Source organism: Prionailurus viverrinus, chromosome B4 (assembly GCF_022837055.1).
Source record: "Prionailurus viverrinus isolate Anna chromosome B4, UM_Priviv_1.0, whole genome shotgun sequence".
Classification (NCBI taxonomy): domain Eukaryota; kingdom Metazoa; phylum Chordata; class Mammalia; order Carnivora; family Felidae; genus Prionailurus; species Prionailurus viverrinus.
Window position 1 is genome coordinate 93,471,804 of NC_062567.1, and position 24,933 is coordinate 93,496,736.

At 36.0% G+C, this 24,933-nt stretch overlaps 1 protein-coding gene across 3 annotated transcripts in view; it reads left to right on the forward strand.

Annotated features, from left to right (window-relative positions):
* The window catches only part of TBC1D15 (TBC1 domain family member 15), a 76,531-nt gene that overhangs the window by 40,697 nt on the left and 10,901 nt on the right, over nt 1-24,933 (forward strand). For 2 of the 3 annotated variants that reach the window (XM_047865967.1, XM_047865966.1), the window contains exons 6-13: nt 5,233-5,335; nt 6,999-7,049; nt 7,351-7,548; nt 8,611-8,739; nt 9,283-9,386; nt 10,404-10,498; nt 18,327-18,443; nt 24,260-24,360. In XM_047865967.1, the coding sequence (XP_047721923.1) occupies nt 5,233-5,335; nt 6,999-7,049; nt 7,351-7,548; nt 8,611-8,739; nt 9,283-9,386; nt 10,404-10,498; nt 18,327-18,443; nt 24,260-24,360 (898 nt within the window). The remainder of the gene's footprint in view (nt 1-5,232; nt 5,336-6,998; nt 7,050-7,350; nt 7,549-8,610; nt 8,740-9,282; nt 9,387-10,403; nt 10,499-18,326; nt 18,444-24,259; nt 24,361-24,933) is intronic. The other variant, XM_047865968.1, reaches the window with a different exon arrangement.

Consider the following 24,933-nt stretch of genomic DNA (forward strand, 5'->3'; position numbering starts at 1 on the left):
AGGATCAAAGTGGTATCGTGGAAAACATTAGAAGGATGTAGGGATTTAACTTGAACAAAAGGAGTTTGGGTGCAACATTAAATACAATCGAAACCTCTTAAAATGGTCAGTGAGATCCTGCCTTGCCTTATTAACTTTATCTCTTTCTGTTTTTAAAATTTTTGATAGAGTGTGTGAGCAGGAGAGAGAGAGAATCTTAGGCTTCATGCTCAGTGCATATGATCCCACAACGCTGAGATCATGACCCAAGCCGAAATCAAGAGCTGGATGCTCTATTGACTGAGCTACCCAGGTTCTGTTTACCTCTTAAGCCTCATCTTATGCCATTCTCTTTTATATTGTAGCCATATGATTTTCTTTCAGTTGCTGAAATGCCCCAGACTGTGGACAGACAGTGTTAGAATCCTATATGTGTGTTCTCTCTTTTGCTTGGCATATTCTTCTACCTTTCTGATCCCTAAGGTCTCAGTGTAGTGTCACTTCCTCACAGCAGCTTTCCTGGATGTCTCCTCTCCCGTGTAATGTAGGTTCCCACCCCCATTCTATTTCATTGTCTCATTCCCTTGTTTGCTTCCTTCATAGCTCTTAATTGAATAATTTTATCTGTTTACTTTTTTAAATGTTCTACTCTAGAATGTATGCCTACAAAGGCAGGGCTTGCATCTGTTTTGTTTACATTTTCTCCTCTAGGTTCCTAGCCACAGTGCTGGCACATAATACTTGCACAGTAAATCTCAGTTGAATGAATAAATGACACAGTACTTACCAATTCTACAAATAATTTTGAAAGGGTTGTTATAAGAAATATATTGCAGATTTGTTTTGCATGGGTTCAAAGAGCAATTAGAAGGTAACAGGTTGTAGCTCAGGGGTTAGACAGTTTTCTATCCTGGATAGGTTCAAAAGAGACTGAACAATCACGTAAGTGCTTATAAGAGTATGGGTACTTGAATGTGTGTTGTACCACATTCAAGTGCTATTTTGATGAGAGTTGTAAATGAAACTTCTTTACTAATACAGAAAAGGAAACAGGAGTAAATACAGGAATCAGACATGATGGTAAAAATATCATTATTGGTGAGGCTTAGGTAAGCATCATAATAATTCACAGGGGTTATTTATGTCAAGCATGCACCTTACTCTTTTCTGATCTCAGTAATCAAGTATGTCCTAGTGAAGGAGAGTTCATTTAATAGATGTGCATATTTCCACTTGAAAACACGAAGCCATGGGAATGGTGTTCCTCTGTGAGTGCGTGCGTGTTTGTGTGTGTGTATTTCATTCATTGAGTTTTGAGGAGCACTTATGTCCTGGAAGTACTGTGCTAACTGCTGGAAAGAGCAATAATCAAAAAAGATATGGCCCCTGCCTTCATGAAGTTTGTACTGTTGTGGGAAAAACAAACATTACTTATACAAACAAATGTAACATTTCAGCTATAATAAGTGCTCCAAATAAGAGATATGTAACACTGTGAGAGCATATAATAGGATAATTTGTAAGTTTTTTGTGTGTCAGTAGTAATTGAAGCTTTGAGAGGGAATGAAATTAAGGGGAGGATAAAAGGGGATGTGATGTGAGCATCAATGATTAATTGCAACCTTTAGTGACCTGGTCAAAGAGAAAAACCTACCAGAGGAGACTGCCCTCCCTATACTTTCTCTCCCCGCCCCCTCCCCCCCCCCCGCCCCACTTTTGGGCTTTATTAAATTTATAGTCAACCAGGGATATGGCTGTTCTGGGGGGAAGAGATAGCTTAAAGTGAGTCTGTCAAAAACTATACCCCTAATACTAGCCACTTCTCCACTCTGTATCCTTCTGTGACACTGGGGGCTAATTTACTCTTTGCCCCCTGAATGGTCTGAAATGTGTAAGAATAGTACATCAAATATTTTATCTTCAAGGCCCCTCTATACCCTAAGTTAAAAAATAAACACTTCCTATTCTCTTTCCTATCGTAAATTATACCCAATTATATTGTGCCATAGAGAGTTCACCAGAGATTATATGTTGAGTCCAAGTGGTAGAATACAGATACTCCAAATAAACTGTCACTAATATAAAAAAATTCCATATCTGTATAAGTCATCTCTATTAGATTCTTAGGGACATATTAAAGATACTTGTTCTTTATTAGTTATGATCTAAATAAGTGGAATTCTCCATTAAGTTGAACTCCAAAGAAATGAAAATTCCCAAATATTCTGAGGTTTTTACTCTACTACATGTTGGCCATGGCAGTCTCATTTCCTGTCCCGAGAGCTGTTGTCTTAAGCAAAATAATGTTTCCAGAATCATGTTCCTATGGTCAGAGATTGTTGTAGAGGCCAGAAGGAAGAATAGTAGTTCTGCAACCTCAGTGACATGTCAGGCAGGCTCTGCCAGGGTCACTCTTCTTGTCTTCTTCTCAATTCAAAACCAACAGAGAGAAGCAGACTATATTCTCTTTTTCTCTGTTTAATGTAAGTTGAATAATGTGGCTTGCGTTTGTGGCCATCTTATCTTCTTAATACTTCCCCCTAATGAATTAAGGGCCTTACCATACAGATGAACAGAAGTTGTGAATGCAGTGGGGATGTGCCGCCTTGTTAAGAGTGAGAACAAGGCTGGGCCAGCTATGCACAGTCCTTCTTTCAGTCTCAGATCAGTCAGTGCAAAATAGGCCAGCTTCTTTAGACTTGTTATTTCTCAGATGGTTTTCTTATCTCTGGCGAAAAACATTCATTGCTCCATTCATTGATGTTTGTTAGTGATCTTTGATTTATTACCATTTAAAACATGATACTCAAGTAAAGAATGAATCACAAGTACATTTATGTTACCTTTCTGGAACCAAGTTGGTTGCTAGGATATGAATGAAGGTTGTAACACAGAGGTTCCAGTAAAATTAATTTGTATATTGGGACATTTTTACATTAATATATAATATCCACACAGTAAGATAATCCCTAAAAAGCCAAATTGGTTGTATCATCATATAATACCATTTATAAGATTAGGTTATAGACCTTCATTTATTCCCTTTGAGACATATGTGTAAAATAGAATATCATATATATAGTTTTGTTGTAAATATTCTGCACCTTTTTATTTTTATTAACTTTTTTGACTGATAGCCTTTGCAATGATATTTTTATTTCTTTCTTAATCTTTCCATATTGGTCCATTCTCAGTAGCAATGGAAAATAGTTACCACCACATCTCAGCACACAAAGCATTCTTCGTCTATTACCATTTCAGAATGTATTCTGAGGCCCTTGGGAGAGGCTCATTCCAAAGCCTGAAAAATACTTCTGAATTTACAGTAGATCTACTTCTATACTTGTGATATTAGACTATGGTTTTCTTTAAGCACTTTAGTAGGCTCTAATAGAATTGCTGATGTTAACATCATTAAAAGTTTTGTCTTGCTGCTGCAGTGAGTTTGAAAGTCTTGAATAATGTTGTCATAAGATGTCAACTTTCCAGAATCCATTATATTTCCAGAATACATACATACAAATCCATAATATTTGATCTTTCCAAATTAAATCAGTGTGTTAACCTGGCAGGTGGAAGTGTAACATTATTCTGGAATGCCAGCTCTCCTTTTGATGAGTTCTGCAATTGCCTAGCAGTATACAACTTGTCCTTTGACCAATGTACTTTTAAAAAATGTTTCTGTTGATTTCTTTAGCTAAGGGCAACCAAATCTTAAATTTTTTATGTCTTTTCTCTCAGAACTTTTCCCAGCCCCTCATCACAGAGCATTGGGTATAAAAAGTGAAATCCTTTCTTTTTAAAAGTGGTTGTGTATTGGTTAGGCAGTCATTTCTTCTTTCCATCACTAATTTCTTGATTACAGTGTTAAATCTGGAGCAATAGTATAATTCTCTGAGGCCAGATAGGTACAGGTTACATATCTGTTCCCTTTATACGTGTCTAGTCATGTTTTGACTTTCGTGATAATTTTTTTATTTGGATTTTAAAGAAATAATTTGACTTAATTTATTGTTAGAAAAAAATAATAACCATAGTGCTAGTAGCATTGTGCCAGGACAAAGTATATTGCTCTGTTAGTTACTTTTCTTTTTCTGGTGCTACATTTAAAAGACTTACCATTAAAAAATGCCTTGTGAGAACATATAGGTCTTCATATTAAGCATAATCCCAATAAGTGTTCAGAAACATAACACTTAATGAAAATTGAGCATTTTAAAAGTTATTTTTTTTCTGCCTCAAATGACTCAACCTCAGCTCCTTAAAAAGCCAAGGAGCTTATTAAGCTACTGTTGTCTCTGAAGACAACTGTTGTTTCTGAATGTGTAAGAATAAGATCCTGATTTGGAGTTCATATCCCCTCTAGCATTGCTGTTGCATCCTTTTATGTTAGAATTGGGAAGAGATAACTGTTATTAAAGTTCTTATCTCAAACATTTATAATAAACTAGAAGTAGATAGCAGTAACATAACACATTTAAGTTTTATTTTAAACACAGAAAAGTTGTGGATTTATTATAGCTAACTTACTAAAGTATAAAACTTACTGAATAGAAAAAAGACTGGATAATTCATCTGATTACCTGAAATTAGATGTCTATTTGGAAAAGATTTATTCTGTAGTTATTAAGAAATGTGAAGAAAAACTTGCTTCTAGAGCTTAAGCCAGAACTAGACATACTGTACCTGAACCGTACCTTATAACTTTGTTAATAATTTTGTATGTGTTTATAATTATGTTAGCATAATTAATGATCCTTAACAAATAATTATTTTATCTTGTGTTTTTAAATACCTTATAATGTAGTATTACCAATCTCTGGAATGAAGTTGGAAACCCTTTCCAAATAGGACATTTTCCTGTATTGTACATATTAAATATACTGATGAATCCTAAAGTGTGTTTTAACATTAAAAAATTTTTATGATAACAAAGGCAGATATATTTGTTAGGCTTTTCTATTATAATTATAAACAAAAATTTGAGTTCATTACAACTTAGTCCTCTTGGCTTTACCTAGAATAAAAATATGCTTTAGTCCTTTTGTATTTGTTAATTTAGTATTTCCTGTTTCACGTAGTTTTGGAGCTCATTTAAGATAGTTCCTAAATAGTTGCCAATATTGTGTTAATGGGAAACAGTTCTAGAAGTGGACATTTGAGTTTTGGGGTAAAAGTAGGCATTAATAATTATTCAGGTAGTAATTGATCGACTGTGCTAGTGTTTTCTACAGATCCCTTCTTTTATTACAGATCTCCACAGGATAAAAGGACACTTCTTGTGAATTGTCAGAATAAGAGTCTTTCACAGTCATTTGAAAATCTTCTTGATGAACCTGCCTATGGTTTAATACAAGTATGTTTCTTAATCTATTTTGTATTAATCTATTAATCTGATTGCATTATTTTATATCCTCCCACCTCTTACTTTCTCAGAGATTATGTGGAATGGGCAAGTGCCTCTCTATGTGTAAACTTTATGAAACTATTCTTCGTAAGTTTTTAAAAAGTTTTTATTTATTTTGAGAGAGAGTGGGTAAGCACAAGTAGGGGAGGGACAGGGAGAGAGGGAGAGAGAGAGAATCTCAAGCAAGCTGTGCACTCTCAGCATAGAGCCCAGTGTGGGGCCTGATCTCACGAACCGTGAGATTATAACCTGAGCTGTCATCAGGAGTCAGACACTTAACCACCTGAGCCACCCCAGTGACTTTATTCTCCATAATTTTTTAGAAATAATATGCATTTATTTTTAAGAGTCAGAAGCTTCTTTGGTTCTTAGTTACCATTAAAACAGTTTCCCCTTTGTTGTAATTCTGAAATTGGACATTAGATTTTTATTGTTACAGCTTTCACTGTTTGAATCAGGTGAAAGGTTACTGGGTAAGCCACTTTGAATTCATTAATGATAAACTTAACAATATGGTTTGAATTTTTTTTTTCATTTATTTATTTTTATTTACTTTTGAGAGAGAGAGAGACAGAGCACGAGCAGGGGAGGGGCAGAGAGAGAGGGAGACACAGAATCCGAAGTGGGCTCCAGGATCTGAGCTGTCAGCGCAGGGCCCGACGTGGGGCTCAAACTCACGAGCCGTGAGATCATGACCTGAGCTGAAGTCGGCTGCTCAACCGACTGAGCCAGCCAGGCGCACCTGAATTTTTATTTTCCATTTAAGTAGGTTCATTTAGGGTCATGATAATCTAATCCCCCTTAAAGTATTTGAGTATATTCTTACATTTGACTAAAAATAATTCACTTAGCACAGGCAGAAATAAAGTTAATTTGTTTTTCACTCAGATTTTTATGTAAACTAATGAAATCTTTGTTTATTCACTTATTCAAAAAATGTTTGAGTGCTCACTGTGTCACAGTGCTTACTGTGTCTCTTCTTGGTTCTGAATGAAGATAACAAGATAAAGAGAGAACTTTTGAGGAAGGAGGACAAGACAGCTAGACACCAATTAAAGTAAAAAGTGAAAAAAGTTTTTCTTATGTGAAAATAATCATTTAAAAGTTAGACCTTTAAAAAGTAACTAATTTTACTAAATATGAATAAGCAGGCAGTTTGGGATTTAGAAGTAATCCTAGCAATAGAAAAACCTTTAGCTCTTTTCCAGGGCAGCACTGTCCAGAACAGATTACACTCACTGGCATGATTTTATTAACCTTATACAGTAAAACCTTAGATTGCGAGTAACGTGTTTTGCAAAATGAGCAAGCATTTTTAATAGATTTTAACTTGATAAACGAGTGATGTCTTGCAGTAGGAGTAGTACATGACGTCCAATGTCACATCACAACTGAGCCACTGGTTCTTGAAATTTGCTTTGTGATACACGAGTGCTTTGGATTACAAGCATGTTTCCAGAATGACTTATGCTCGCAAAGTAAGGTTTGACTGTAATTAGATTAAAATGTCAGTTAATATTTAAATATTATGAGCTTTGAAACTTAGCTATTCAATATTTTCTGTTAGACTAGTTTGGTTCTGCACACTTCAAGAAATATTTTTTTTGTGAAGGCAGGACTGCTAGACAGAAGAAAGCTGTTGTGGGCCATGCATCAGTGGAAAGTAAGCGCTGCATATATTTGTGATGTATGCAGATCAAATAAGTCTGCAAATCATTTGTTTTTCTGGAATTCAATCAGTAGCATTAACTTGCTGTTTATATACTATTTTAACCAAATGAAAAATTGCCTCAGAAAATACAAATTTTTCTTTCCAGAAAAAAAAAAAAATTCAAGATAATCTTAGAATGCTGTTTTAGTTCTGATTTCCCCCCTTTAAAAAACATTGCCCTTTTGCCCATCAGAAGGTATTTTCATTCTCGATTTGAATTAATAATGCTAATGTTTTTCTTCTTACTACATAGAAAATTAAAAAGGACCCTTATACAGCAACTATGGTAGGATTTTCCAAAGTCACAAACTACATTTTTGATAGTTTGAGAGGCAGTGATCCCTCTACACATCAACGACCACCGTCAGAAATGGCAGATTTTCTTAGTGATGCTATTCCAGGTTTAAAGATAAATCAACAAGAAGAACCAGGATTTGAAGTCATCACAAGGGTGAGTGGAGATTTATATGAACATAGCTCTATATTCTAGCAAGAGAAATCCTTTTGAAACATGCACTGGATGTGCTAGAAATAGAAACTCAATTTTGGTTATATCTGCCTCTTTCTCATAATTCTTTCTTACAACTTTTTTGCTAACTTACGTATTCTAACAACTAGTACTTGTTCTGCTACCAAATTCTTGGGTTGTTCTTCATCAGTTACTGCTTACACTTTGTTAATTAAGTTGGATCTTTCTTTTATCACTTTTTGATAATAATGAACAGGTTGTTTGCTTCTTTGAGTGTGTAGCAGTGAGAGAATAGTGTGCCTTGCATATTGTTCCTAGTTCTGTTCCTAGTTTATATGTTTTTCTCAGTAGGTGCCAGAGGCAGCTAGTCAGGACACTACTCTGAGGCTTTTATTCTCATATCAATCTTTTCTTTTTTAAGTAAGATGGATCTTTAGCCCGGAATTATGGCAGATCTTTATAAATGCTCAACAAGACTTTTGAATTCGCTACAAGTTTAGGCTGTACATAGTTAGAATGCTATAAATATCTAAATTGTAATACTTAAAAGGCTTATCTTGCAGATGGCACTTTAAAATTACCAACATCTGTTAATTGAATAAAAAAACTGTAGAAAATACCAAGTTGAGCTAATGGATCATGAATCACTTCTGAGAGCTACAAATTTTAGTTTGGAAGAAAAGCTAATTTTAGAATGTGATTAGTGGAATAGTACTGTCTTTTTAAATAATATAGCATACCATTTATTTGAAGGGTCTCTTAAGGAATTTACATGTTGAATGTTTTATACTTACATAATTGAAACTCAAAATTGCAAATGTACTCCTATCTCTGAATTTATAACCCTGTTATTTATATGTTTAGTGGGAAGGAAAATGTATGGAATGCTGTTATAGTTCATAAGTTGAACATTGGAAAATAAAGGAAGATATTAGAAATGTTAGAAATCATGTCAGTAATAAATGGTATTTATTTTAATTTTTATATACCTTTATTTCACTGGTTAAAAAAGTGTACTCCTCATTCCTTATTTTCTTAATTTAGATTGATTTGGGAGAACGACCTGTTGTTCAAAGGAGAGAGCCAGTATCCCTGGAAGAGTGGACTAAGAACATTGATTCTGAAGGAAGAATTTTAAATGTCGATAATATGAAGCAGATGATATTTAGAGGGGTAAATACCTTAATAGGGATGATATTTGAAACTGCTGATATTTAAGTTTTCTTTCTTTATGGGAGTTGTTTGGGGAGTCAGGGAATGAATTCCTTTTTGATAAATGATGTCTTATAATCCCTGTAGGAGAGAGTGAGGTCCCTTTGATGTCCCTGAAGGTTGAGTGGGGGAAGATACCATTAAGTCTAGGGAAAGATAGTCTGCTTTACTGGAAGTTCTGTGGGTTATGTGAAGGAGGCATATATGTACCCCAGTGGTAGTTTCCTTATCTAGTAAGATAGGGCTTAGAAAGACTAATCAGTCCCTCTGACTTCTATATAATCTACTGTATACTCTGCATTGTTGAAGCTTTCTGGCAGCTACTTAACATCGTCTGAATCTGGAGGTCAGGAACAAGGTGTAGTATTCATTGAGTTGAGCTATTTTTATATATAAAACTATCTTTTAAATATTAGTCTTACTGTATATTTATATGCAAGTTTTGTGAACTTAGAAGTATTGCATACTTTTTACGAATGCGTTTAATATGCATGTTTTCTTTAGGGACTTAGTCATGCGTTGAGAAAGCAGGCATGGAAATTTCTTCTGGGCTATTTTCCTTGGGACAGTACCAAGGAGGAAAGAACTCAATTACAAAAACAAAAAACGTAAGTAAGGTCTTTTGTCATCAAAGAAATTAAAATAATTCACTCGTACAAATTCGTATAGTGCTTCTAGATGACTATTTGAAATAGATGAAGGTATGGGAAAATAATTTTATTTTCATCTTTTTAATCGAAAAATTATGATCCCTGTAGTTATTTCAAACTAGTCATTTCAAACATTGCAGTTGTGTTGGTGAATATGTAGAAAGATGGCAAAAAAAAAAATTCCACTTCCCTTATAAAAGCATTTTGCATAAATGAAAAATAAGATATGGATTTTTAAATACATCATTCATCTTGATTAATTTTTACAATTTATTATGAAATTATAAAAATGGCCCATAAGAAGTGTATTTGCCATTTAGGTTAATTACCTTTATTTCCCTCGTGCTCTTGTAACATAAACTAATCTTTCATTTTTTTGGAAGAGTGTTTCTCTAAGTAATTTCTCAGTCTTGAAAAGAAACAGAGGTGAACTTTCCAGGTACCCTTCATATTCCCAGTTCATCAGTTTAACCTTTGATTTAAAGCTCACTCTGAATCTTTATGTGCGTATTTAAATTTTCAGGCCATCCTTTCTCTTTCAACACCTTTGCAGTCCTCCTAAGATATTTCACATTAACAAGTTTGTGCAAAAACTGATTGAAAAATGGAACTCTTAGGTCAGATTAAAAAAATAATTTATAGATTTGTATTTGTAATTATTCAGAAACTTTAGTGGTTAAAATATTTAATAACTAGAATAATTTTAGGTATCATATTAAGGATTAAGGTAAATGCTTTCTTAAAATCATACGTAAATATTCTAGTAGTTTAAGTAAAGTTTATGGTAAATATAAGGTTATTTTTCCTTTGTTTTCACTCATGTATCATAACTTTAAACATTTTACTATCATTTATAACCTCACATCTGACTAGCATCATAAATGCTTTGATATATTGTTTATACAAAAACCCAATTAGAATTTTTAAAAATATAGTATTCTAATAGCTTTTTTTGGTATAAATTGTCTTCTGTAGTGATGAATACTTCAGGATGAAACTACAGTGGAAATCTGTCAGTGAGGAACAAGAGAAGAGAAATTCGAGGTTAAGAGATTATAGAAGTCTTATTGGTAATTTTTTCCTAATTTTAAAAATGCATGAGAGCGGTTTACATTGAAGTCTTGATAGGATTTAAGAAGTGAAATATATGCTACAGAGTAGGGCTCAAAAGAGATATCAGAATTGGAGAGTACATTAGAATATTTATTTGATGTTCTTGGTTGTTCCTTTTCTAATAAGATATGAATTCAGTCAGTATAAGTACTGATATATTTCATTTTCAGTTCTCAAATGTGAATTTAAAAAGTGTTTAACTTTATTTGCTTATTGAATTAATTTTATTAAATTGTCTCCCTTATTACAAAAAACAGTTGTGTCTATTATAGAAAAATTAGGAACTACAGATAAGCAAAAAGAAGAAAATAAAGATTGGTTTTGTTTCTGTCATGCAGAGATAACTATAGTTGATAGACATTGGTTTGTGTCCCTCCAGACCATCTCTAAATATGCATATAATTCATTTTTTTAATACATGACTTCAGATAGTAAATGTTTGTTACAATGTTTGAGAATTGAATAAGAATTCATCTAGGAATAACTATTTCATAAAAAAGAGATGCTTGACAGAATTTTACATCAAAGGAATTAGACTTATTTCCAGAGAGTAAGTACTGCGTCATCTAGCTCTTATGATAAAGGCCAGGTTGGTGTAAGTTATTGAAAGAATACATAGTTACTTCTGTACATGTCTTGAAGTTTTAAGTTGATAATCTCCATTTTACAGAAAACTGAACCATTGAAAGTATAATTGACTTGTCCAAGATCACATGATTTAATAAGAGCAGAACCCAGTTTCAATGCTCTTAACTATCTTGTTAGCTAGCCTCTACATAATTTTAGGATAGCTTTGGATAGTAGTGGAATTTACTTTTTAAATTCTTATATTGCTTTTGGATTTATTTATAGCTTCATAAATAAAGATGGGGAATGTTTTTACCACCATGTTCAACATCACCTTCCCATGGAAGAAGAAAATCTCTACAAATTATAGTTAGAAAGCCCAACATAAACAATTTGGTAGCTTTTGTAAAGACAAAGACAAATGATGAGATCTTTTTGGTAATAGTACTTTGGATTATAAGGTTTTCATTTGTTCATGTAAGTCATCTCTACCCAACATGGGGATTGAACTCACAACCCTGAGGACAAGAGTTGCATGCTCCTCCGACTAAGCCAGCTGGGTACCCCAGTACTTTTGGCTGTAAAAGAATTTATTTTTCCAAAAAATAAATTATACTGGAATAAACTGTGTCCTTCCTCCAGTTAACTCAGAAGGTTGGGGATCTTGAGGCATGGAATTATCTGAAGTTCCCAACTGAAGTCCCCTGCTGTTTTCACTTTCAGTAGGAAAAAATGGTAATGGACTGTTTTTTCCTGCTTGAACATAAAATATTTGAACTGGAAGGGATCTTACAGATTAAGTAACTTTCTTTTCTTTCTTTTCTTTTTTTTTTTTTTAAGTGTGTGTGTATGCATGTCTTTATTAATATAAATAAGTAATCTCTTTACCCAGCGTGGGTCTCAAACTCACAACCTCGAGATTGAGAGTTGTGTGCTACCCCCAACTGAGCCAGCCAGGCACCCCTTAATTAAGCCTTTTCTTTCCACATGCTATGTCATCTTCCTTTTTTTTTTTTTTAGTCAGGGAGCAGTGATAATGGCTCTGATAATTCTCAATCTTTCTTGTGTCTTATTCTCACTTCAAGGAGTTTGGAGGAAAAATGTAAACATTTCAAATCAAAAGAATTGAGCCATACTTTCATCCAGTTTTTTCATTTTTAGTTTAGCAGATAACAGAATTGAAGCCCAGAAAATGTTAGTAAATTGTCTTTAGTCATCTGTCTAGTTAGTTCCATAGCCCAGACTCATTCATACTCAGATCTGATTCTTAATTCAGTTACTTTTCAACTGTACCATACTTTCTACCAGTAGAAGTATATATAATAAGTTGGTTTTAAAGGATTCTTTTTCCATAGTACTTTTTCTCAAAAGTATTTTTTGGGGAAAGGTTGCCAAAAGCTTTTTTGTTGTTGTTGTTGTTGTTTTCTTTGGTATAAATTCATTTTATTAAAAAATACACAGGTAAGCTGTGGATCTTGTGGTTAGTGCCAACGTATTGGATTTTAAGTATGAAAAGAAACTATTGGAGCATTTTGAATAAGACCATTTTACTTGTATTTTAAAATCAGTATTTCTGCTGTATGGAAAAATGGATTGAATCAAGGTACAGGTAGGAACAGGGAGACAAATTAGTAGAGAACTCTAAGAGATGGTAGTAGTGGAAATGTGGATAAATAAGTGGATTCAACTTATATTTTGGTGATGCAATCGATAAGACTTTGTGATGTATTAAATGCGGGGTATGAAGAAGAAGAGAATTTAGGATGGGACTACATTTCTTGACTAAAGAAATTGGCCAGTTGGTGGTGCTACTTATGGTGATGAAGAGAATGGGGGATGGTGAAATGGAATTACATATTACTTATATACCTTAGAGTGAGATATACAAATGGAATGTCAAGGGGCTAGTTGAGTAATCTGCAACAGTCTGGGTAGGAGATATAAATTTGGGTATTATCAGTATAAACATCCTTGGGAATGGATGATATCATTGGGGGGTGGGGTGGGGGGAAGGCAGATAAGAAGGCCCAGGAATCCTGGTCTTTACAGCACTGGTTTCTAACTTTGGCTGCATGTTAGAATCACTAGGGATCTTTTTTAAAATCACATTTTATTTTAAACATTCATACATTCATTCATTCAATAAATATTTATTTAGTACCTTTATGTACTAGGCCCTCCCCTAGGCATTGGGTATTCATGAGTGAACAAAACAGACAAAAGACTTACCCTCAAGGAGCTGTTATCCTTGTGGGGAAGAACAGACAGTAAACAAGATAAGTAACATGTGGTATGTTAGTGATAAGTGCTAAGTAGAAAAATCAGACAGGCAAGATGTTAGGAAGTTTATCGGTCATGTTGCAATTTTAACGTGGGTGACCTGAAAAGGCTTTTATTGAAAAAGTGGTATTTGAGTAGAAACTTGAAAAAGGGGAAGAGTGAGCTATGCTGATATCTCGGTGAAGGGCAGTCCAAGTAGAAAGGAACAACGTATATTAAGACTAGTTTTCACCCCAGGTTCTCTGCATGTTTGAAGTATAGCAGGGAAGTAAGTGTGGTTAGAATGAGCTGGGGTAGAGTATAGAAAGTAAGAAGTTCAGAGAGGAAACAATGAAGGAATAGGTACAGATCACGTAGAGCCTTATAGTTCTTCGTAAAGACATAAGCTTTTCCTCTGAGTGTGATGGGAAGCACTGGAGGATGTTTAGCAGGAGTGATACGACCTTTAAACAAATCACTCTGGCTACTGTTTGGAGAATAGCTGTAGGGGGGCAGGGGTGGAAATAGATCATGTGAGGCTATTGCTGTAATTTAGGCAAGAGATGATGGTTGATACAGAGCACTAGCAGTTGAGTGAGATTTGAATAGAGACTTGAAGAAGCAGAGAGTGTATGCCATGCAGCTATCTGGACAAAGGGCATCTGGGCAGAGGGGAACAGCATGGTCTAGACTTGTTTGTCCTTCAGGACCTCCACACGTTTGAAGAAGAGCAAAGAGGAGACCCATGTAGCTCTCTAGAGTGAAGTGAATGGGAGGGGTGGCATGGAATGAATGGATGGGAGATCTCAGCGTTGGTTTCTATATGTATTTTGAAAGTTTGACACAGACATGCACACACACACGTATGTATCTGTGTCAGACAAGGGGAGCAAAGACTCAAGAATGACTCCAAAGTTTTTAAAGTGAGTAACCAGAGGAATGGAATTGTAGGTTTTTAATTAAGACACGGAAAACTGTGAGAGAAGCAAGTTTGAAAGGAAATATTGGGAACTTATTGGACATGTTAAGTGTGAAACTGCCTATTGGATGTTGATATATTAATATATAGAGTTGGAAGTATATGTATAGGGCTAGAATTCAGGGGACAGAAGGGGGCTGGAGATAAAAATGTAGAGGTCATCAGCATATAGATGGTGGAGGACTAGATGACATTGCCAAAGGAGTGGTGTATTTAGAAAAGGAGGGATCCAAGAACTGAGCTCTGAGGTAGTACGTTATTTTTTTTTTTAAATAAAAAATTTTTTTTAGGGGCGCCTGGGTGGCGCAGTCGGTTAAGCATCCGACTTCAGCCAGGTCACGATCTCGCGGTTCGTGAGTTCGAGCCCCACGTCGGGCTCTGGGCTGATGGCTCAGAGCCTGGAGCCTGTTTCCGATTCTGTGTCTCCCTCTCTCTCTGCCCCTCCCCCGTTCATGCTCTGTCTCTCTCTCTCCCAAAAATAAATAAACGTTGAAAAAAAAAATTAAAAAAAAATTTTTTTTTATTTACTTTTGAGATAGAGCACGAGCTGGAAGGGGAAGGGAGACAGAATCCAAAGCAGGCTCCAGTCTCTGAGCTGTCAGCACAGAGCCTGACTCAGGGCTCGAACTCAAGAGCTGTGAGATCATGACCTGAGCCAAAGTCAGATGCTTAAGAGACTGAGCCACCTAGGCACCCTTCTGAGGTAGTACTTTAACTTATAAACAGGAACAATTAGGAGAAATCAGCAAAATAGACTGAGAAAAGAGCCAGAGAAAAAAGAGGGAAAACCTGAGAGTTTTGACCAGAAGTCAAGTGAAAAAAGTATTTCAATAAGGAGTAACTAGGATGTCAAGTGAGATGAAGGCTTGGGTTGAGCATTGCACAAGGTATTGAGATCACTGGAGATTTTGATTAGAGAGGTTTTGGTGAAGTGACAACCTGATTGGAGTGAGTTCAGGAGGAAACGGGAGGAGTGGATTTGGAGACAATATATACAGCTCTTTCAAGAAGTTTTGCTCTAAACAGATGGAGACAGAATGGGATGCCATTCGAGGGAAAAGTGTGGTTAAGTAAGGTTTTTATGAAGAGAGAAACAATAGTATGGTTGAAAACTAAGAAAAACTCATGAAACTGGAGAGGGAGACAAGAATTACTAGAGCGGCGTCCTTGGGTAGCCAGTAGAGTATGGATTTCACGCACAAGAGGAGGGGTTGGACTTAGCCACGATCTTGGAAGCTCATTTAGAGTGAGTGATAGGAGAGAAGGGGACTGTGTGAATACAAATGCAGTTATGTGGTTAAAATAGTAGAATCCTATGGAAGTTCTCCTTGGATAACTTCTGTTTTCTCAGAAATAAGAAGCAAGGTGTTCATCTAAGAGCTAGAGTTCGGAGAATATACCATGTTGGAAGCTTAAAGATAGAGAAGATGTAAAGTAGTTCTATGAATGGGGACAGGGAATGGATGAAGGAAATAGAGCATGAGTGCCAGGCAGAATTAGGGGCCCACATGAGGTTACTGATGGCAAATGTAAAGTGGGATCTGTTGGGGTGGTTGTGTTTTGCTTGTCTTTTTTAGCCATAATAAGTTAAATGGAGAGTTGGTTTTAACGAGGGTTTTTTTTTTTAACTTACTAATTTTCTTTCTAGAAAATTAGTTTCTAGAAATACTTCCCTTATAAAATACTTTTATATATCACTTTTGATCCCTTTTTGTTTTCTGCCTGGTATGTCACTTCTAAATATACAAGAGGAAAGAAATACACTTCATGAGGGTATAAATAATTTTTTACCACATTTAAAACCCCTATTAAGGCAGATATATTCTATATTATTGTTATGACTGTATAAATTGTGCTTGAGTTAATAAAAAAATAAACTTATGTACCTGTTTGAGACTGAACCATTTTGATGTTCTTAAATGAAATTTTACATTTATTATGCTTTCTTTGGTATTGCTTTTCCTTATTTGTTTGATAAACGGTTCCACAATTCTATAGATATGTACTTGGTTTTATTAAATCTAAAGTAGTATATTTTAATAGAAAGCTATAATATTCTAATATTTTTAAAAAATGCCCTTACAGAATATAAACTCATGTCATCTTCTATTTGTTAGATTCTACTTGGTTGTAAAATACCTCCCCATCTCTTCACAAGTACAGGTTTACCCAGCTATCTGAAAGTAGAGCGTTCCTATGAGACCTTTCATAAGCCTAAATGGCGTAAAGCAAAGAAACAATTACTATTAGCTTATATGAAAGATTTCTTAAGGATTCCCACACCCCAAAAATAACCTCTTTTAGACTTTTTTGATACCTTAGGGCACATCTTGCTAATAGATACACAAAATAGGGGCGCCTGGGTGGCGCAGTCAGTTGAGCGTCCGACTTCAACCAGGTCACGATCTCACGGTCCGTGAGTTCGAGCCCCGCGTCGGGCTCTGGGCTGATGGCTCAGAGCCTGGAGCCTGTTTCCGATTCTGTGTCTCCCTCTCTCTCTGCCCCTCCCCCGTTCATGCTCTGTCTCTCTCTCTCCCAAAAATAAATAAACGTTGAAAAAAAAAAATTAAAAAAAAAAATAGATACACAAAATAAATTACGATAAAGCACAGATGCTCACAGACACAGTTTAAAGCTATGGATGGTTGAGGGTAAGTCCCGGGAAAAGAGCTTGGCGGGACCCATCTGGCTGCCCAGGGTGCATGCTGCCTCTAGCAGCTTGCTGAATGTTATTTTTGCTTCTGGACGTTTTTTGGAAAAGTGAAAATCCTCTTCGGATTTCTTTTGGTTAGTGAAAATGGGTACTAACGTAGGTCTTTTGTAAAAGTGAAGTGGTGTAGGGGTGCCTGGGTGGCGCAGTCGGTTAAGCGTCCGACTTCAGCCAGGTCGCGATCTCGCGGTCCGTGAGTTCGAGCCCCGCGTCAGGCTCTGGGCTGATGGCTCAGAGCCTGGAGCCTGTTTCCGATTCTGTGTCTCCCTCTCTCTCTCTGCCCCTCCCCCGTTCATGCTCTGTCTCTCTCTGTCCCAAAAATAAATAAACGTTGGAAAAAAAAAAAAAAGTGAAGTGGTGTAATGCAAACTTCTGAAAAGCAGGAGTATCTGTATGGACAGTGTTTTCAATTTATTCAGTTTAAAGGGGTGGAGTGCAGTGGGGAGAGGTCAGTTATAACTTTTAAACAGAATTGGTTATAGAATAAATTAATCATTTTGAATTTCTGTAAATTATTTTTTAATTTACTGAGGGATTCGTTTGGGGAAGACCGTTAGTAAAGCCTTTCACAATTAGCTGCATTTGCTAGTATCAGTGTTTGGGAATTGAATTGTCAGTACAGTTTGGGGTATGCTCATGGTAAAGCTTCCAAATCTGTTTTCAGTGTCATGAAATCATTTCCAGCAAAATGTGGGTTTTCATTTTTTCAAAATTAATACATATTGTTTATACTAATATATAAGTTGAATAATGTATATATGAGAATAAGGAAGTCATTCGTCCTGAAGGATGATTATGAAACATGACAAAGAAGTTGATAATGAATGAAGCAGATATGAATGAAACACATCTCTTTGATTACACTTGATTGCCTAAGAGCTTTTTTTATTACCATTTTCAGATAATATGGCCTATCACATGCATTCATGACTGGCAGTTTTATTGCTAACTAATGTGAATTATTACTTGGTATTGCTTTTAATTAATTAAAAGTGTTTTCTACTATTAAAAAATTTCTATGTTTAGATAAGAATTGAGAAATATTTGAAAGTATACCCATGAGGAAGTGGACTGATTTTTGAAAAAGTATTCCAAAATGTAACTTTATTGCATATCTGAAATAGAATTTGATGATTTTTTTTTCATTAAGTGAAAGATTGGCAAGAGAGTGAAATTAGTACCAAGAAGAATTTTGTTCTTGTAAGAGGTAAGCTTTATAAGAATCTGTTTTTTGAAAGGTTTTCAAATATGTGATGATTTTCCTCCTCAGAAAAAGATGTTAACAGAACAGATCGAACAAACAAGTTTTATGAAGGCCAAGATAATCCAGGGTTGATTTTGCTTCATGACATTTTGATGACCTACTGTATGTATGATTTTGATTTAGGTAAGTTCTCTGACATCCTAATTTAGAAAGATTTATGTATATTTATTTTAGAATTTAAATTTATGAACCTATTAGATGTATGTAACAGCTCTGTGGGCTAGTTTATGTAGGGATTGTTCTACTGGACTGGAAACTTAGAAGGTTGTGATTCCCAAATTGTGCACTGAAGAGCACGGGGTTGTCACAGCATACTCGTGGGACAATGTGGGATATTTTAAATTTTTGAGAGAGATCGTGAACTCTGTAGGGTACTGCTGTAAGTCCTAGCTAAAGTAGTTCAGAGTTTCAACATTAGATGGTCACATTCCTCCTGATGAAGTTAGTTTTGCAAAGCAGAGCTTCAGGCCTTGCTGTGTGATTCAGCAAGTACTGTGTGAAAATAGATGAGGGACAGGAAATGGGAATGGTGGTTTCCAATTGGATTCCAAGGTTTGAGAAATAGTGTAGTATCCAACAGGTGCTGAGTTCTTAGGACATAAATAGATACTAAGTTGTTTGGATCTAACTACTTAATAAGTGGAAGTGTTATTTTCTTGAGCTGAGGAGTGCTTTGGAAAAAAATTACTAAGATGTTAAGAAGTCTGTGAATTGAGAAAGTTTGGGAACTTTTATTTGGAAAACTTATCTACTTTGTGAAGGAAAATACTGATGTGATGTCTTGGGCAAGCCATGCAGATAATTATCTAGGCCATGTAGAACTTCACTCTCTTTTCTTGATAACTGTGTTTCCTACCAAGAATGGGTTAGAAAGACAGGCTGAGAGGGGCAGTTGCAGCTTGCATGGGGAAGGGATGATAAGAGTAGAAAATATAAGGAATCAATATTTTAAGGGATAAGAGAACTTGAGTTGTTTCTTTAAAGGACGAACAGATTCTCTAAGCAAGTAAGTATAAGTAATGGATAAGTTTCTGAGTTATCTACCATGTGAGTAACTTCCAAGTAGAGAATGGTGGAAATAGATGGTTTCCAGATTATTTTAGTAGAGCTTGAAAAGGTTTTGGAAAAGGTAATTAGATATTTAGTGTATTAAACCCAAGTGAGCCTTGAATTGTGGTACATTTTCTTCACTGTTTGTGTCTATGTAAATTCCTCTTGGCTTCTTTTATATGTTAGGGGAAGATGTAAACTCTTTGTGGATCTTGAGGCATCAGCCTCTTTGGTGAAAGTAAATGGAAAAACACAGATTTATCTTTAAAATGTAAAATTTAGTCCTATCTATCACCTCAAATAATGAGCCTCAAATTGGATCATTGAAAACCTATTGGTAGAGTAGTGCTTTTCAGGTTAGAGAATGCTGTCATACTTGATTTTGACTCTCATAGCAGCCTTTCAAAGAAGTGGGGAAATCATTCCGATTTTATAAGGTTATATTGATTCAGAGAGTGACTCAAGGTTGTACAAGTAGTAAATATTGGACTGGAGTAGAGACCCAGGTCTTTATTTTCAGGCTGGCATTTTCACCTCCATACATCCACCACACTGACCCATTGCCATTTTACTGTAGGGAATAGGACCATTGTCTTAGGGAATGGAGGCATTGCCCTCTACTGTCAGATGATAATTTTGAGATAGGAATTCATGCATATTCGTAGGAGTTCCTGAATGCTCAGTTTTTTCAGGGCGTAGTCCAGCTAACTGTATAAATTACTGTCTTCATTTGTCTCTATTAATCCCTCGTTCTTTCTGGGCAAGTACCTAAGTTATCTGAAACATAGTCAAGGTTCCTGTTAAGAACTCTGGCCTTGTGAGAAGTCAGTGTAGTTTTCATAAAGCAGTGGGCCAAATTTCTTGCCTTTTACTCATGGCAAAGTAACCTGGGCTGTTGTAAATTTACTCTTGTAAGTAATTCTGTCATATTGAGTTGTTTGGCTTCATAGACCATACAGATGAGGTATAGGTATATTTACATTGAATACAACGTCATGAATAGTGAGGAAGGAGACAAAAATTACCAAAAGCAGACAGAAGAACTCAAGGAAGAATAATTTTTCGTTAGTGCAAAGACACTACACTTAGGATGTTTCTTGGGAGATATCTTTTTTAATGGTGTATGTACATGATGATGATCCTAAATAACCAATAAAACATTAAATTATATTTGAAATACTATATGTAAGAAGGCAGAGAGTGTCTAAAAAAAATGATTTCCACCTCTAATATTTTTTATTTGATACTCTAAGGGCTGAGGTTCGGTTAACCTGGAAATTGACCTATATGTAGGTGATTTTTTTCTTTGCAGTGTAAGAAAGTGTGTGCTAGGATAAGGAGTTCATTTCTCATGCCCACCCCCCTCTGAAAGAAATTTGCTGTGGAGATAATTTTAGAGAACTACTTGCGAAATTGTAGTAGTGCTGATTAAGATGTGCATCAGTCAGCACTACTGCAGGATCTTAGTGTCACTGAATGCTAATTTAAACAGCTTTAATCTTTCTTTAATTAAAAGGAATTTGTACATTAATTCCACCCCCGCAACTCATGACATACCCCAAAGAACATCATGTATAAAATAAAATAGATTAAAAGCAACTAGAGTATGAAGATTAATTTGACTACTTGCTTCAGCTAAGACTTGTGTAAGAAATATGGTAGTGATCTCATATGAAAGCTGAAGACTTAAATGATTAAATAAACTTCTTAGAAATTGTCATTCATTATAACTTTATAATAAAGCACTTTTTTTTTCTAGACGAGAGGTACTTGGTAAATCTTTTGAATAGCACACTTTGAAATATTTTTATTATAGACTGTATACAGTCAGACCCAATGAAGTACTCTTTTGCACTTTGCTGAATTCAGATCAAATTTCTTTCACACTCTAATTGGTTTAGCATTAAAAAAAATTTTTTTTAAATGTTTATTTACTTTTGAGAGAGAGAGAGAGAGAGAGAGAGAGCACGCTAGTTGGGGAGGGGCAGAGAGAGAGGGAGACAAAGAATCAGAAGCAGGCTCCAGGCTCTGAGCAGTCAGCACAGAGCCTGACGTGGGGCTCGAACCCACAGACCGTGAGATCACGACCTGAGCCAAAATCAGAGGCTTAACCAACTGAGCCACCCGGGTACCCCTGGTTTAGCCTTTATGTTGGTCATTGCTTTCACTGTGTCAGTGCCATCTAGAGAAGTTCTGATGATAACAATTTAGTCTTCCTTCTAACCCACTTACTCTTTTTTAAAAGTGTTTTTATTAGGGTTCTGCAGGGAAACAGAACCATTAAGATTCTGTATGTTTATGTATTTTTTGTGTTTATATATATATTCTTGTATATTTTAACATATGTATACAGAGAGAGAAAGAGGGAGAGAAAGAAAAGAAAAAGATTTCTTCTGAGGTGATTTCTTCTGAGGTGTAGGCTCACACGATTCTAGAGACTGAGAAGTCCCACAGTCTCCTGTCTGCAAGCTGGAGACCCGGGAAAGCCTGAGAGCAGGAGAGCCAGTGGTGCAGATGCCAGTTCAGATCTGCAGGCATGAGAACCAGGAGCTGTAAAAGGCAGGAGAAGATCACTGTCCCAATTCAAGTAGCTACTGCGAGAACACATTCCACCTTCCTCCATCTTTTTGTTCTGTTCAGGCTCTCCATGGACTGAATGGTGTCCGCCCACAGTGGGGGGCAGGGCGGGGGTGGGCATCTGTTTTCATCAGTTCACCAATTCAGATGCTAATCTTTTCTGGAAACACTTTCAGGACGATCACGGAAATAATGTTTAACCAGGCATCTGAGTGTCCTGAGGCCCACCCAAGTTGAGAGATAAAGCTAATCATCACAAGGGTGCAGGATTTTTAAAAAGCCTGTGATAAACTTGTAGAAATACTTACATTTAGATATCATACCATATGCCAATTTCCCTGGCACTTTTCTCCAAATATTTTGGTAACTTTGTTGTCTGGTAGTGTAATCGGATGCCCACCATGGCAACCCAAGTGTTCTTTCGTGCTAATGTGAGTAGAGCCATACTTTTCCACAGGGTATCATGTAGACCTAGGTTGATAGGAACATAGGAGTAGATGATAGGGCAAGGCTCAGAGCAGATAGAAATAGTAAGGTGATCCCGAAGTGATCTGAGTTGTCTCTCTGTTATATCTCTGATGAGAAGTTTTCTCAAGAGACTCTGGCCTATATGCTTCCTGAAGTCCTTTGTTAAAGTTTTATTCCAAAATAAGAAAGAGAGGTGTAGAATTGTATATCATTTCTAGCAGAAATACCCTCTTCCCTTTTAAAATATATACTTTTAATGGCTTCAGTGCACATAGATTTTTGTGAATGGTAAGAATGTAAGCTTTGGACTTGCACATGAAAGACTATATTTTCCATGACTTCAAGCTACTATTAGAAAAAAATCTCTAAGTAACTTTAACAGATGTACCAAAGTTACCAAAGTTGAATGATAATCTGTATGTAAAAAGGTTTCATATGAACTTTTGTCCCTTTGTTGGTTCAAGAATGTGTCTTAAATCTGAAATCAATTGTAAAACAGTTAAGAAAATTGAGAGTTTTATAAGGTGGAACTGAAAAGTAAGCTTGACACGTTGAGGTGAGAAGCAAAACCAAGACTTTTATTTTTTTTATTTTTTATTTTTTTTTCAACGTTTATTTATTTTTTGGGACAGAGAGAGACAGAGCATGAATGGGGGAGGGTCAGAGAGAGAGGGAGACACAGAATCGGAAACAGGCTCTGAGCCATCAGCCCAGAGCCTGATGCGGGGCTCGAACTCCCGGACCGCGAGATCGTGACCTGGCTGAAGTCGGACGCTTAACCGACTGCGCCACCCAGGCACCCCCAAAACCAAGACTTTTAAAGTGAGGGGCCTGATTGTTTAACTTTACAGTTTTTCTTTTTAATCAAGGGCTGTAATTGTCATGACTGAGAATTATAACAACATCCAGAGAAAGGTAGTCAGAGTGGTAGTTTCAGGTACAAAGTATTGATTGGATTACACCCAGTTGCTAGCATTGGTTGTGCATAGAATAACAAGAAGAGAAAGGCAAGAAGAACATAGATAGGGCTATTTAAAAGAAATACATAATTTTGTACTTCTTTTGGTTTAGATTACCAGTGATCTGGTGGCTAAAGCAGTTGGGCCCTTTTTAAAAGTTCTTATTTTATTTGGCTTGTTCATCGCCATTAGGGGCTGTTGACTCTTGGGCCCTGAAATGTTTCCCCCCGTTGACTTTTACAACACCTTTTTCATTTGTTTTTTTTCCCCCTTACTTCTGACTGGTCCTTCTCAAATGTCCTTTGAATATATACACTTACATTTGATGTTCCTGTGGGTTTTTTCTCACCTTTCCTGTTTTATCATAGTAATTTTGCACATTAATTTTTAATGTTTATTTTTGAGAGAGAGAGAGTCAGAGTGTGAGCGGCAGAGGGGCAGAGAGAGAGGGAGACACAGAATCTGAAGCAGGTTCCGGGCTCCAGGCCATCAGCACAGAGCCTGGTGCAGGGCTCGAACTAACGAACCGTGAGATCATGACCTGAGCCAGAGTCAGATGCACAACCGACTGAGTCACCCAGGCGCCCCCCTTAATTTTTAATAATATTACCCTCTCTTGATGGTGGTGACCACACTGAAGACATAAAATAGCAGCTATATATCTGCTTGGCATCTCAGTCTATGACAACTCATCTTTCTTACCTGATTGCTAGACTTCCTCCTTGTTTGTTTTCTTTTCTCGGTAGACGTCAATATCTACCAGTTTCTGAAACCAAAGAAAAGATGAAATTTTAGATGAAATTGTAATGATATGCACAGAAGAATTACATAAAGCTTAGGTTTTCAGAGACATGATTGTTTTTTGTTTGTTTTTTCTATTCTTAGGGTATGTTCAGGGAATGAGTGACTTACTTTCCCCTCTTTTATATGTGATGGAAAATGAAGTGGATGCCTTTTGGTGCTTTGCTTCTTATATGGACCAAATGGTAAGAACAGGGGCTCCTTCCTTTAATCAAACTAATTTTGAAAAATTTAGTTCTATAATCTTACATAAGATTGATGTTTATATTTTAGCCAGTTATGGTGGAACTTAAAAATTGCTCTATGTTGTTTGTTTCTTTTTTCTTGTTTTAAAATGTTTATTTATTTTTCAGAGACTGAGGGAGAGTGGGGGAGGGGCAGAGAGAGGGAGACAAGAGACAGAGAATCCCAAGCAGGCTCTGCACTGTCAGTGCACGAAAGAAAAACCCACAAACAGTGAGATCATGACCTGACCCAAAATCAGGAGTCAGACGCTTAACCAACTGACTGAACCACCCAGGCACCCCTGTTTGTTTCTTTTTTAAATAGCCTTTTCAAGGGACTTGAAAATACTGACATTGTTTTTAATACAAGAAGTAGATAGTAAGTGCCTGTAGCACAAGGGTAATCAGGATTTAATATCAGTAAATGCTTGTGTTCTGCAGAAGAGCTATGAGTCATTATAGAATATTGATGAAGTAGATGAATTCAGTTCTTGTGAAGTAGTTGAACTTTCATATCATCTGTTTCAGAGATAA